Raw genomic sequence first — 15469 nt, forward strand, 5'->3', positions numbered from 1 at the left:
TAATATGCTTGGTTTGATATTGTGTAAATATAGCGTTCTTTATGTGAATTTAGTTTAACTTTCACAGCATACTCATGTTGGGTTAGAATAAGTTATTTTTCCGATGGACCCCCCTGTTTTGTTTTTTTTAAGTTTAGAGAGAAATGTAGGCTGGGTTTTATCTCCGTGTCAAGGTCTCGCTTAAGTTTTCTGGCAGCTGGAAAAAACGTTATTGTATAGGGGGGCATACCTCTTCTCAAGTTTCACTGCGAGCACACCGCATTCCTCCTAAAGCACAGGGACTTTTACTTTGAAATCAGCTTTGCCAGACGCTCGCGTGGAGCAGCGCGGTCCCCGGGGAGGGCAGGCTGGGCTCGTAACAGCTCGTCGACCAATCTTAAGTTTGCGGCGAAGAACGCGACCGTATGTTGATGTTACCTGTGCTACTTATGTAACCTTTGGATCACAAAAAAAACTGCGTTTAGTTAGCTGTGGAAAGGTTTTCAAACTAAAGTTGTGGACTGACTCTCCCGCGGCTGCAACTTCAGGACCACCGGCTGTCCAGTGTTTGTGTGGAGATGAATCCACCTCCAGTCTTTGGACAAGATGTCTGAGCGATAAATGACGGATTTAAGGAGGCTGGAGGGGAATGCACTCGACCATGGTAAGATTCTTTTGCATGCTAACGTTCCCCGTTTAACCGCGTGGTCTGAAACAAGACGGAACAGTCTGAAACGTTGAAAGGTTTGGGCTGAGTTAAATTCTGAGTTGACAGTTATTACTTGGAAGATATTAGCTGTTGCCACAGGCATTAAAGTAGTTATAAATGCATATTATAGCTATATTTTCCCTCAGTGTTATCGTCGTCATATTCTGGCCTACATATACACCAAAGCGATACTGAAAATATTACCGGTAGCAGAAAAAAATATTAAGATCTTTTTACTTTTATAGTACCAGTACAACAATGTTCAAGTGCCCCGCTGTAAGTAAATTTACCCCATTCAAAACCATACCTAAGTATAATGCTCAAGTATTATAAGAACAATGTACTTAAAGAATCAAAGTACTTGGTCTGCAGAGAAATGCTCCCTGTGACTGATATATCACTGAGGACCAGGCTAACCTTTTCCACTAGTAGTGCTGGTGCTCCCTAGTGAAAAATTTTAGGAGCACCATTTAAACACATTCCGATTTTTTTTCCCATTACAACTGTATTACAGTTTAAATAAATAACAATGTGCCGTTTTATTTGAAAGGAAAAAGTCACAAAGTAAAGTAGTGCTTTAAGAGAAAAAACCATTAAGTTAAATAGGGTTTTTTTTTTTTAAACATAGACACCAATGCTGCTGGCTGAGGCACTTCAATTCCATCAGTGCATTTATCCCTGCATAGTTTACGCTTCATGCTATTGTTGTGCTTTGCAAGTGTTTCATGTTTAAAGTTTGCAAACTTTAGTCTTCCCACATATGTTGGGCCACCCCGAGAGCAGTCAATACAATACATGATGTTCCTTTCTTTGCAATATCTCAGCCACATAAGCTGCATGAGCCACACCCGTCGGACAGAGTAGGTCTTTGCCTTTTTCAACACGAGGTCACCTGCTGATTCCTCATCTGAATTGTCCTCATTAGAAATTTGGGCTTGTATCAGCACAGGAGGGTCTGAATGATAGTTGGCTTCATTGTCACCAAAGGGCCAAGTGAGAGCAAGAGTACTTACAGACTGGACACACATCCCGGAAATCCCACAAAGAATTGTCCCCATCCCATGTTGTTATGATGACCATGGCCATATGCAGTGTTTTAGAAATACTGAGGTCTAAAAACAGCTTGCCAGGGGGGTTCAAAATGTGTTTTATGCAATAATATATTTATACAATAATACATTATTATGACACTATAATTATGCTTGTGATGTTGTTAAATTGAGCCTCCCTGTAATTACCAAAGAACATATATCTCTGGTAATTGGGCCCATATTGTTTGAATGTGTCAGTCAGTTTTTGTTTGTGTTGAACAGCACAGGGACATAATACTAATCCAATCCTGGGCATAGTGGACAGTACGTGCTCTTCCTCTCTCATCTCCATCACCTTCTTTTTTTCTTTTTCTCTCAGTCTCATCATCTTGTCCCCTATCTCTTCCCTTCCCAAAGCTGTTCTTTGATTGATGCAGTCTTTTTATTCTATCCGTCTGTGTCAGTGATGAAAGTAAACACAGTGTCAGTTGATATTTATATGTAAATGTTACAGCCTCCGCTGTGATAATCTTACAATGAAAATAAAAATATATAGGGATAACTCCTTTGAATTTATATTTCAAGCCTTTACACAAAATTAAATGAATGAAAGTTTTATCAGTCTGACATTGGATGGATGGAATTAACGTTAGCTAGCTAGCTAACTAGTTAATTAACAAAGAACCACCATGCTGAGTAAAGATTTTGTAATAACAAGATCATTCACTCGATCCACCCACGTACAAGCAATTATGAGATGATCAGAGGAGAAAGTCGGTTATCTTGGTGTTGTGCAATATCTTTGCAGTACCAAGGTAGAGTTATTTTAAGGCAATTATTTCACAGCCTTTATTATGTACCGAAAAAACATTGAGGTCACCTCAAGGGTGGGTATGGCCATGATGATGACGAGAGCCTCGTGTTAGCTCTCCACTCTAATCACTAATCTATCTCTCACACACACACACACACAAACACACACACACACACACACACACACACACACACACACACACACACACACTAGTTCTCGCTCCCTCCTGGTGTTTCACATGATTAATGATGATGATTTAAAAAAAAGGAGGGGGGGTATTTGCAAGCTCCTAGTTATAAAATTCAGTAGTGCTGTCTCTATAAATGGACTAAATAGTCACATTGTGGACCCCTTTATCATTATGTATTTCATTGTAAGGTTGTTAATGCTGATGCATCTCAACTTACACAGTATTTTATTGTTGTACCTGGTCGAGGTGCAATTTCCTTTAGTTACTTAAGCCTGTATAAATTTGTTTAATCCAGTGGTTCTAAACCTAGGTTTTGGGCCCATTCCAAAGGGCCACAAGATAAATCTGGGGGCCTTGAGATGATTATTTGGGCAGGAAAAAAGAGAAATAAAGCCTAGCTACACAAATCTGTATTCATTCATTTGGACTTTTTCAAATCTTTGCGTGCAAAGCACTTGTTAGTTTAACCTCTTTGAAACAATTTAATTCTATTGACTTTGCTGGAAGCCTCTTGCACCGTCTTAGAAGACAAATATTCACCATAAATGTACACCAAAGTCAAACTGTTGACAAAAACTGTCAACACTCTATATAGTTACTGAAACTAGACTGGATGTTGTTCATGTAACATTTTTCTCAGATGTGAATACTTGCTGCTTTTCTTTGTTTTAAATCACTTAAAATTAAGGATCTTTAGGTTTTGGACTGTTCTGAAGAGGTCACCTTGGGGTCTTGGAAGTAGAATTGGACATTTTTCAAACAATTCTGACATTTAACAGACATACTGACTGATCTATAAATTGAAAAAATATTTTGCAGATAAATCAGTAATGGAAATAAGCTTTAGTTGCAACCTTACTAAACCTTAATCAATCTATCCATGGAATTTAGTAATCTCAAATGTAAAACAGAGGTAAATGGAATGACCAGGTGAAAAGAAATACATGATTCTATATGCGAATAGGTAATGCAGTGATACAGTATATAAGTTCATAAATCACTGTCACCATTCTGCCAAGTTGTTTGTAAAGAGGTAAGCTTTGAATATAGTTTGGTTAGCAAGTCAAAACAGTGTTTTGACTTGCCAATTTGCTATCTTCTTGACTTGCTATCTTCTGAAAGCTTCTGAAAGCTTCTGAAAGGTTATCATCCGTCTTTCAAGTAGTCCCCATAGTCCCACATTTCAGATTGGTTCCATATGCAGAGCAGACAGGCTCCTGGTTTGAACTGCCACATGGAAACCAAGGGGAAAACTCGCTGTCCATTCTTCTCTTCTCTTCTCTTCTCTTCTCTTCTCTTCTCTTCTCTTCTCTTCTCTTCTCTTCTGTCTCTCCATTTCAGTTTGTTACATTTGTTATAAACATAACAGTCCACCCAGTCCTCTTCAGATCTCAGGTCAAACTGCTGCTGCTCTTTAGTTATGGGGCCCACATTGGAATTCAGTGCTGGGCACACAAAATTCTCCATAGCCACAGTATAGTCAGTCTTTGAATGTTAACACCAGGGACTGCTGCCCTGCTGCTGCTTATTGTGTTCTCAGCTGTGCTCTCTTGTTCTGTTGTTCCATGTCTATGTCTGAGTTTTCTGTGTGTGTGTGAGAGCATAAGAAAAATATAGGGCATGCATGCTTGAATGAATTGGAGTTATAGACTCTATATCAGTTGAGAATGTCCACACACACTCCCTTATAAATTGAAAATGAGAGGAGTGTGGTTTGGAGCTCCAGTGTGAGTCAACCAAGCTTCCTGTTTTCTCTTTCTCTCTCTCACTCTCTCACTCTCTCTCTGTGTCTCTCTCTCACACACACATACACACAAATACACCACAAATACTCCACAATTTCTCTGAAATCAGTTGTGAACACCACTATTCAACTTTTACTACCTTTCAATAGGTCTGCCATGGTACGTTCATTGAGAACCATCCGACGTAGCCGAGACACATATATACACATGCTGAGAGCAGTTTTTCTTTCATTTATTATGGATATTTTTGTGTGATATTTTTGTGTGCAAAAGTAAACATACCAACATTAATTCCACTTAATTACACTATGCAATTTTAAATGACAGGAAATGTCAGCGTCATCATAAACCCAGATTTATGGCTATAATCCATTTTCCTGAGGCAGCATACTGGCAGAGTATGGCCTTAATGCACATTTGCCAAAATACATGCAACCTCCCGTACACACACAAACACATTTATCTGTGGATTCACCCTCCCACTCACACATATGCAGCAGGGTTGAGCAGTTGTTGGCTTGTTGCATTATGAATGACCCATATAACCTCAGTTTCCGTCACCTGTGAATGCGCAGCATCTTGCCAAATGACTGAAAGGGAAACCTCAAAGCCAAACCTCATATTTAGTCATTAATGAATTGGAAAGCAAGTATCTTTAGTATCTTAATTGGCAGCGACATTGTAGTCAGTTGCTTTTTTGTGATCTGATGAGTTAAGTGTGAGGCAGACTGAAACAGTTGATGGGAAGCCTTCATCTGCTTCATCTGGGAAAATCAGCTATAAACTAAAGGCACGGCATAACTTGTCATCACCTTACAGCTACACCTGAAGAGATTTGACATAGCTTCAAAATAGCCAGTTGGTTTTTAGGGCTGCCTCAAATAACATTGTTGGGGTTTCGAAGCTTCAGTGAGAATTGTCGGCAAAAATTCGAAGCTGCGACTGGGGGGTGGGGTGGTTGGGGTCTGACAAAAATCAGACCTCAACTTTATACCTTGTTAGCATGCAGGTCGCACCAACATCAGGGATGGCTAAGCTGTTACTTGCAGTTTTCAGGTGATTTGAAAAATTTGTTGCATTTTTGTGATAGCCACTTTGGCATATCTGGTACTCGACATCTTGATAAATTTGAAAGTTATTCCGGATGCTTGACTGTTTCGACATCTTGCTAGAGTAGCTGTAACTTGTCAAGCATGTCACCTGGTCACGTGTCACTGTCCCAGTGTCAGTGCTGGTAACGTTAGATGAGAGCTGTGATGCACAAAACTATCGCTGAGATTAAATGTCCTTTTCTGAGAATAACTAATAATAATTCACTTTGATGGATAGTGAATAATGTTTGATTACTATTTCTTACTTCATGGGCGTTTTAGAATTTTTGTGGTAATGCGGTGGTATTGTGGTATTATAAACGCAGCCTTCAAATACTGGACGTTGATTACCATTGCAACGGTTGAAGCTTCGAGGCATTTGGGTCAGCCCCATTGGTTTTTCTAAAACATTTTTTAACAGGCACAGTGCAAGGTTTCAGTACCCTTATAAACAAATCACTTAATCTTCATTAAAAACATTATCATAGTCAACAATGACGTCATGCTGTATTTTTAGCATTAACAGTCTCTGCGCTTAAGGAGTATCATGCTATTAAGGTATACCACAGTATTTAGAAATCCGAAAGGTATGACCTTCAATAGCTTTAAAAACATAACCTCCTTTTTATATTAAACTGACACAGAGACACTGTATTAACATGATGTATTGTTGTGCACAACAACTCACCACCAGACATCAGTAATGATTCAGACCACTGGAGGAACAGACGAGCTGAGAAAGATGATGCTGGTTAGGAATATTTTGGGTTCAGATCTGATGATACAGCCGATCCAGCCAACATGGATGAAGCTGTTTCACTATTTGCTACAAGAACGTTGTGTCAAAAGCAGGTAAGATATGAAACTGTTATTGTCTAGGGTGACCCACAAATCCCTTTGTGCTTCAAGAGCAGAATATGAACAAATATTTACGAATTGGGGAACACCGTCACTCCGCAATGCTGCAACTAAAGCCAGATAAAAGAAATATGTTGTCTTTTGCCAAGTGTTTTCAGTCCATTTATAGTCAGTCTTTTAGAGTTAATCAGCCCTAAAAGTGTTTCATTGGTTTCATTAACCTGCAGGACTTTCTGAAGGCTGGTGTAACGTGTTTTCCTGCCACTGAGGCAAAACACAGAGTGAGAACGTGTTCATAGCATCTCACAATGTCTTTACAGAAGAAATGAACCATCTGTTAAAAGTCAAGAATTACAGCTGTAACAGATGATGAGCTGACAAATGCAAACTGGCAGAGAAAATGATTGTGACTGCTTCAATGGTCTGACAGGAGAGAGTGTGAACCTGTGAATGACAACATACACAAATGTGAGCCAATACAGTATTATATTTTTATAGGTCTATTTTTCAATAATCTTTTTCAGCTAAACTCCCACAAAACTACCATTAACTGGACATGATAAATTCTTGCCCGTAGGTTTGTCTTTTAGTTAGCCTATTTTTATTTCATGCATTCAACACTGAAAAACCTATTTCCGAGCGACAATAAAATTAGGTGAAAGATCAATTTTTTTTCTTTTGTTTGGTTTTGTTTTTACCAAATACCATTATTTACCATATATTGTGGTATGATGTTCGGAAGGTGTTATGGTATGAAAAACTTGATGCTGCCCAAACCTACTCTCTACCAACATAACAGTGATCTAATAGGCCTTTTTCATCATAGATAATTTGGCTTGCCATATGTAGCAGGAAAAGCATATGTGTAATTAATAACCGTAATAATGGCTCAGTTCCATTAAGTGTCCCTGTGAGCCAGATTACATAATACCAGGTCTGTCATGATGGCTAACCTAAATGGAATGCAGTCAATTAATTAAATGGACACATCTGTATCTACATTAGACTTCAACTACATTCTTTGGGAAATGTGAACAAAGTATTTGTCAGCTGAAATCCAAACACACATCTACAGAAATATATTGCTCTGCTAGCTACCCACTAGCTAATGGTTAATAATGTTGAATTTTTGTATATGACCCTCAGCACAAGATGAATTTTGATATAGAAATACTTAAAGGGGATTTTGTAAGACATATATTCAGCATATAACTAGAGATGAATGAAAAATGGAGATAGAGACTCAGTTAGAGACTTGGTGTCTTAGAGAAAGAAATACCACACATGTTTCACCTAAGTCCACCGGTTCCTGGTAGCTCAAATTGTTCATCAAAAAGCTACAAGTAGTAGCTTATGCGACAAAGAAAAAATAAGAAGAGCTCATACAGCAGCTTTTCCACATGAGACTCTCAAGGGATGATGTCTAGGACAAGTATCACATTACTGATTGGTAGCTGAGCTTGCACAAGTGCTAACAAGCTTCTCCACTGGCTCTGATTACCTTCTTACAGTATAAGTAATGTTTAATTTAACTTCAGTTTGCACCCGAAGAGAAGCCTACAGCCTTCAGCTGTCTCATCTATCACAAGACACTCGCCTTGCATGTCACAGCAGTTTTTCCAGAGTAAGAATATCAAGAATGTTATCAAGCCAGGGAAATAAACTTCCCACTCCACTATGATTAACTTGGTTGACTCACCAAAGCATTTCATAAAGGGGATATAGGCCCTGTAAAAGCACAAATCCTGCTGCCCTGAAGGTTTATTTGACATATTTACAATAAATGGAAGCAAATAAACCAGTAACAGAGTAAATAAAAGATGTGTCTGTGTGTATAGAAGGAGGCTTTGTAGAATTGGCTTTGTACATTAATGAAAACCAACTGGACAGAGAATAATAGGGGAGATTTCAGTGCAGTGAAAGTGACTTCAGGCGCTTTGCCTCCTACTCAATCTGCTGTGATTACAACTCAGAGAGGGACACTGTCCATACAGCCATCTGCTGCTCGACCTCGTGTGAATTTGCCTTGTGTATTGTTGAGCGCTCATGATGCGCAGTGTAACTTATTGTTTGAGTCAACCAAGTATCGGGTGGTGAAACAGAAAGGAAGGCAGAATTAAGGAAAAGATAGAGACAGGGATCGTAACAGGGAATAAACCGAATGGCACATAAAGGCTGAAATAAGTAACTCAGCAGTGTTTGTAGCCAGGTCTTTATAGTGGATGTGTTATAACAGCGCAGTCCTAAAAGCGATTTGTTTAATGATGGCTGATGGGTTCACAACGGCTGTGTTCTCCTTTTTTAACATTTAGCCAAGGATAAAGAGAGCCTAGGAAAAACACAATACTGAGGAAGAATGTCACTCTTTCTCTCTTTTTCTATAATATCTCTTCCTCTTTATTTCAGGCACAGAGAGATCGTACTAGCTATGTGTGTGCATATAGATCCCCACAGCTTGTTTGTAAAATGAGACAACCAGGTTTGTCCTCACACCATAAAAATTACATCTGTAAGGCTTGTATCTGCATGTGTCTGTGTGGCAGTGAAATAACTACAAAGTCAAAGGGGGACAGAACAGAGAAATGGGAAGCAGAGCCAGGGAATGAGAGCAGAAACTGTGAAAAGACTAGATGGAGTGGACATGGATAGAGGAAAGAATAGAGAAGATACAAGGGAGTCATTGGAAAAGAGGAAAGAGAAAAGAGGGATGAAAGTTGTAAGACAGGCAGAGGTCAGTAGTCTCCTGACAAACAGTGGTAATTTTGAAATAAATATAGATTCAAAGGATAGTATATCAAATAAATAAATTTTGAATTGATGGAAAGATATGACAGGCTTTGTTTATTGTCATTAATTTGAAATGTACAGTATACTTACATGTAGCTGCCAAGGTTGCCAATGTTGGTTCATCTGTCCATCAGACAGTCCATTGGTGTTACCCATGATTTTGTCCTTCCATCTGGCCATCTGTCTGTATGTCTATCAGTCCAAAACTTTTGTACAAACCAATTTATCCTGACATTACCAGTTAGGCTGCAGTGTTTCCCCCAACAAATTGCTCTTGCTCAGTGGAGGTGGTAAAGGATGACCCCCCATGACCCTGTCTGTGGTATCACCATCTCATTAGATTTTATACTTTTACACAAGACATAGCAAGTACTGCTTGGCAGATTGCTATGAAATGTGCTGACCACATTAATACCTCTCCAAGGACGAAACCATTTCCATTTTGAAATCTTTTCTTCTACTGACACCCTTAGTCCAAAATGTTAAGGTTTGAGAGTTGCATGCAACAGAATGAGTTGTAAAAATAAACTAGAGCCAACAAACTGAACCATAAGGCTATGAAGTTAAAAAATCTTCTATATTTTGTTTCTGTAACAACTTCTCCTTTACATTGTGGATGGATCCAAAAAAGATAATGTTGGTTAATAAGGGCATAGATTTTTACTGCTGTATGATACAGCACCTCTTCTGACAACTTCATAACACAGAGACATAGACATTATCTCTAACAAAAATCATGCTTAACTATTGTTTTGTATGGTGGAGGAAATAAAATTTGTAATGGAGTTTATAAGACACAAATAAGATGCTGTTCTCTCATTTTTATGCTAGCCACATTGGCTATATGGATCGCATTGCTGGGCAACTGGTCCACCACTTTGCCTTAGACAAAGTATCTCAAGAACTATTGGATGTCTAACTATTCGGGGCCACCACCAGGTTAAAGCTTTCACTTATCCAGTGAAATGTCTCAGCATCTATTGGATGGATTGGCATGAAATTTGATACAAACATTATGTCCCCAAACAGGGTGAATTGTAATAGCTTGAGATCCTCAGATATTTCATCAGATCAAAATTGACGGACAGGCTTGCACCTCTGAAGTGTGAAATTCACTTGGTAATGTATATAAATACCTGTAATTATTGACAGTTGACTTAAAATTAATATCAAATGCATTTCATTTGTTAATGACTTTGTCTGAATACATATACAGCAAAACTATTTTTATGTGTTTGTAATTTGAGAAAAAGAGAGAGGAAGAGGGAGGGAGAGTTGTTGCGCTGTAGGTAAAGTCATTATCTATAATCTCTACATTGTCAGACAAAATTTAAAAAAAAAAGCCACTTAATGACAGCAGCTGTGCTGTGAGATCGGCTATATTGACATTTAAAATGAGTAAACACAGGGAAAGTTAGAGGCGCACCTCAGTAATCACCTACTGTTTTTCAGCGAACATGTTGCCCCTATAATTAAATTCCCATCCAGAGCGACATCGTTGGATTTTAAAGTGGAGTGGAGTTTTTTCATGGGAAGTACTGCTTGTCCTTCTACTTTTTTCGTTTGATGTTTTAAATCAGCTAAATGTAAAATTGGACTTTTCTGTGAAAATGGAGGAATTCATGTTTTTGCTAATCTGTTGAATGGAAACACGCTAACACCAACAGATAGGCATATTTGGGAACCAATATGACGATGATAAATTTAAAGCCATCAGGAAAGCAAAGCCTTGGAAAAGCTAATCAAAAGTACTGTCAGCTATAGGTAGGCAGATAGGCACTGGTATTCTCTTTTTGGCCCTGTGTTTTTTTTTAGCCTCTATTTGTCTACATTTTGGCAAATTGGCACCATTAAAAGAATGTCAAATTACCGATTAGCAGTTCCTGTATTGTACCCATGGATATACAGACTATCAACAAACTATTGCTGCATTACTTTGATACTAAAGAAAATTTAAAAACCTGCAATTCTCAGGCAAGTTCTGAAGCTTTTTTTTCTATGATTTCTAAGTGGATTTACAGACATTTATTTGTGAGGGACATCAGAGATAATGATATCCTCGGGAAGTGTAAGTCACAATGAATGATATCAATATGTGTTTCACGTCTTTGTGTTCACATCTGACCTAGTTATGATTCTGAGAAGGATGACGATTTTTGACTAAGATACATCACACAGTATCCCTGCCTCACAGCTGTCCCTCCACAGCTCCTCTTCAACTCTTCAACTTTCTCCTATAATGTTATTCCTCTTTAAATGGTTCTCAGTCTTGTTAATGCTATTTGACCCAGTGTTTCTTTTTTCAGGAACTATATGCACGGTTAAATGTGATTTGTTTTGTTTGGAGGCAGCTTGATACCAATGGTGGAGGCTGCTGGATGTCAATAGTGACCTGAAACATTACTATTCTTCAATAATGTTATGTTTAGCTCTGATTATGGTTCATGATATCAGTAATATGTCAGGCAAGAACAGTTAATAGTCCTGCAGTGGTGCAAAGGTAGGTTCCAAAACCCAATAAAGCAGGAGTGGTGACCTGTACTGCCATTGACCCTCTAAATTTAATACTTGTTCAGCCCCAGGAGTAGAATGAAAAGTAAAGAGGTTGGTTCTGGCAGCTGTGATAGTCTTCTTCCATTTCCACTTGAAACATAGAAGAATATAGTTATAAGATAAGACTGCTATGTTAAGATAGCAAAAAAAAAAAAAAGAAACCTTTATGCTATTTGCACTGGAATTATAGTTTTTACCTACAGTTTAATTTTGAATTAAATGGATGTAATTTGGCTGGAGCCCAAATTTAATCTGTTTTTTTGTGCATCAGCAAATGATTCTGAAATGTCAGCCTGGGTTATCTTTTGGGTACCACTTCTTTTAACAAATGTTCTCTGTCATGCAGCACACTCCTCTTGGAATGTGCATCAGGGAACATATTTGACTATGTGTGCACTCCCATTGCAGCCATATGGAGCAAGGATTTTTGTGCCACGGAGTAATTACTTTCTGAGTGGTGATCTGATGTTTGTGCTTCTACACACAGAGATGAGGAACATAAAGCACTGTGTCCTTTATTCCTTTGCCAAAGGAAAAGAAAATATCTAGTATGATTAGTCACAACAAAGCTTTTTACAAAGCTTTTTCATCTCAAGGTGTGATTGGTTCAGCACTCTGAACAGAAAAATATTTTGTGGCTGCCTGTGGTACATATTATACTATGAGGTAGCTTTTAGAAAATGGGGAACAGTCAAGGGGCATTAGAAAATGACTCAGATGGGTTTTTATTTTTTTTTATTTTTTAGAGGAAGACTTGTATTGAAATAACTAAGAAAAGTTCCCCCAAAGAAATAAAGGAGCAGGACATGCCTTAAATTAGTCAACATGTAAAAATCCATGGAAGACAGGGTTGGTTGGGTGTATCTGTGTTTTAGTACAGGTCAATAAGATTTGATAAAAGCATACACTGGTTATTTCAATGGGACTGGCTTGTCTCAATAGAATAGAATAGAATAGAATAGAATGCCTTTATTGTCATTGCATATTGCCATACAACAAAATTTGCTGTGTGGATCGTAAAACAGTTCATTTAACATTCCACACACACCCACACACATACATACGTACGCGCACCTGTCCATACAGATAAATGATACTAATAAAAATAAACAAAAATAATAAAAATTAAAAAGTGGCATATCAGAAGCTAAATTGTACACTATACCAAAAACAATTTTACCTTATAAAAATATAATTGTTATATACAGATATTTACAGATGTTAATGCACATTTCCTCATTGTATGGAAATACTATTCCAGTTTTTAGTCCTGTGTTGTGGAGCGTTATGATGATGTTGGGAGGGTGGTGTTAGAGGGTCAGTGTTTTGCGGCGTTCAGTTCAGTGATGGCTCTGGGGTAAAACTTTTTGAAGTGTGGGTTCTTAATGCCCTGTGGCACCTTCCAGATAGCAGTACAGAGAAGCGATGATGATAGGGCTGAGTTGTATCCTTCAGAGTACTGCTTTCTCTGCGGAGGCAGCATACTCTGAAAGTGTCTTCCAGTAAGGGCAGGGGGAATCCAATTATTTTTTGGGCTGTGTTTATGAATCACTGGAGAGCTCTCCTGTCTTCTGCTGAACAGTTGGCATACCATACTGTAATACAGTATGTCAGTACACTCTATAAAGCAGCGGTAGATGGTCACAAGCAGCTTCACAGACAGGTTGGTTTTCCTAAGAGTCCTTAGAAAGTAGAGAAGCTGTTGAGCCTTTTTGACCAGAACAGTGGAGTTAATAACAGACGGCTCCTGTCATAAATTGTAGCGGCATTCCTGAGGTGAAATTGCAGCTGAAACCGATATTTTCTCCTCAGTTAAGCACGTCTGAATTAACATGAATTTAATTGTCCAACTATTCAGTAATCCAGTTAATATTACTCAGCAAATGTTTTTTTTTTAATGAAAATTAGTCCAACTTCCATGTCTAGCTGGTGTGGAATGTCCAAATTATGAAATGTAAAAATTAATGCCTTGTTTGTGACCACACTGCCACCTAGTGACCATTGATAGTGCTCTGGATTCTTAATTTACTTAACGTAAGTACTAGAGAAGTAGATTGTCCCCTAGTATTCCGCCATTCTCTGGTAACTCTGAATTACACACTTTCTTCACTATGGCCAAACTAAGTGACAAGTTCATTTTGTCATTCAAATATCAACATTATTCATCTGTTTGATTCTGACCTCTTTGTCATGTGTTCTTTATTAATGCCGCATTTATTCAGCTGCTTATAGAAATTTATCTTTAAATAAATACACATTTATTGCCATTGTCCTATGTATTCATTCAAAGTGGAGAAAGAGATCCCTGTACTGAGAGTACAGAGTTAGTACAGTAAGACTGATTAATTTGTTTTATCTATTTTCCTTCAATAGAAGGTGGTGCCCCATTTTTCAATGTGAGCAAATTTAAATTCTAAGTGCAGTAGTCCCACTACAAATAACTCACAAAACAAATGATCTATGAACTTGAAGTTGGAAATATATATGTAAAACATTTATATTTATTTGTAAATAGTTTTACATGTGTTCAAATTGGTTGGTATTTATTTGGGGATTGGAAAATACATTTAAGAACACCATAAATTACTCACAAATTGTTATACACATTTGTAAATCTTGTTTTTATTTGTAGATCATCAAATCATTTGTCACCAATATTGAGACTATTTTCTCTTCATATCACAGCAAGTTAGAGCTTCTGTTTGAAACTGTTAAATGGTGTACAGGAATCAAATGAAATCTGGATCTCATAGTTGAAGTTGTTGAATGCCATAAAATTCTGTAGTTTTTTTAGACTATAATAGTAACACTGTGCAAAACTTTGCCATTCCAAAATATTATATGTTCATGACATATTGCCCAATAATCACACTGAATTGTTCTTTTTCTTCACTTCATCATTCAGTCTGATGTTGTGTTAGACATCAGTGGGAAGTGTGAGGTGGATAGGTGGATGGCAAGAGTTCTGCTTGAAGTAAATATCCATAACAACTAACAGGACCTCTGTTCAGCTCTAAATGATAGATAGATAAAAGTGTGACTTAAGCATCTAACATTTATGCTATCATGAATTGCAGTCAGTAAAGTCACTTCTGTTTGTGAGTTGCTGTAATTTCTACTGGCATATCAGAGATATTTTGCAAGGAGAATTAGCTTAATTTATCAAATTTCAATTTGCAGTTTGTCCACCACTCTAGTAGTGTAGTCTACATTACTGGTAATTTCCACGTCTTATTACATGCCTAAGTGTTTTGCATTGAATAAACTTTGAGTTGTTTTTTTACTTGGTGTTGAACCCCTATCAGACTCTTGTCTGTCTTGACTCTGTACAGTCTTTACATGCCTTTAGTTGTACATTTTTAAATAGTTAAGTACCTTAAGTCACATGCCTTCATCAGTATCTGATTGTGGCCATTAGGAAGGAGGACTGTTGCGAAGCATTGGCATTAAGCACATGCCAGGGAACAAGGCATGGCATTTTGTTCCAAAAACTCATTTTCCAGTTCAGACTGGAAAATTAGTTTTTACAAACAGAAATCTCTGAAGGAACTTTTTTTGACCAATTTATATTAATCTTTGTTATGATCATTTCGGGCTGTGGAGCAGACAGTCAGCTGAGGTGTTTACAGCACTGCTAGCTGTGTGTGAAGATGAATGGCTCATGCTGGATTGTCATATACAATAATAAGAGACTGATGGTTCCCAGCTATCT

The 15469-nt window shown here is 37.8% G+C and overlaps 1 protein-coding gene across 1 annotated transcript in view; it reads left to right on the top strand.

Annotated features, from left to right (window-relative positions):
- The first annotated feature begins 358 nt into the window (after positions 1–358).
- gask1a (golgi associated kinase 1A) overlaps positions 359–15469 on the top strand; it is a 64787-nt gene continuing 49676 nt past the window's right edge. Inside the window, exon 1 of the mRNA XM_040118314.1 lies at positions 359–643. Within this exon, the coding sequence (XP_039974248.1) occupies positions 629–643 (15 nt within the window). The 5' untranslated portion in view covers positions 359–628. The remainder of the gene's footprint in view (positions 644–15469) is intronic.

Source organism: Xiphias gladius, chromosome 22 (genome assembly GCF_016859285.1).
Source record: "Xiphias gladius isolate SHS-SW01 ecotype Sanya breed wild chromosome 22, ASM1685928v1, whole genome shotgun sequence".
NCBI lineage: Eukaryota > Metazoa > Chordata > Actinopteri > Istiophoriformes > Xiphiidae > Xiphias > Xiphias gladius.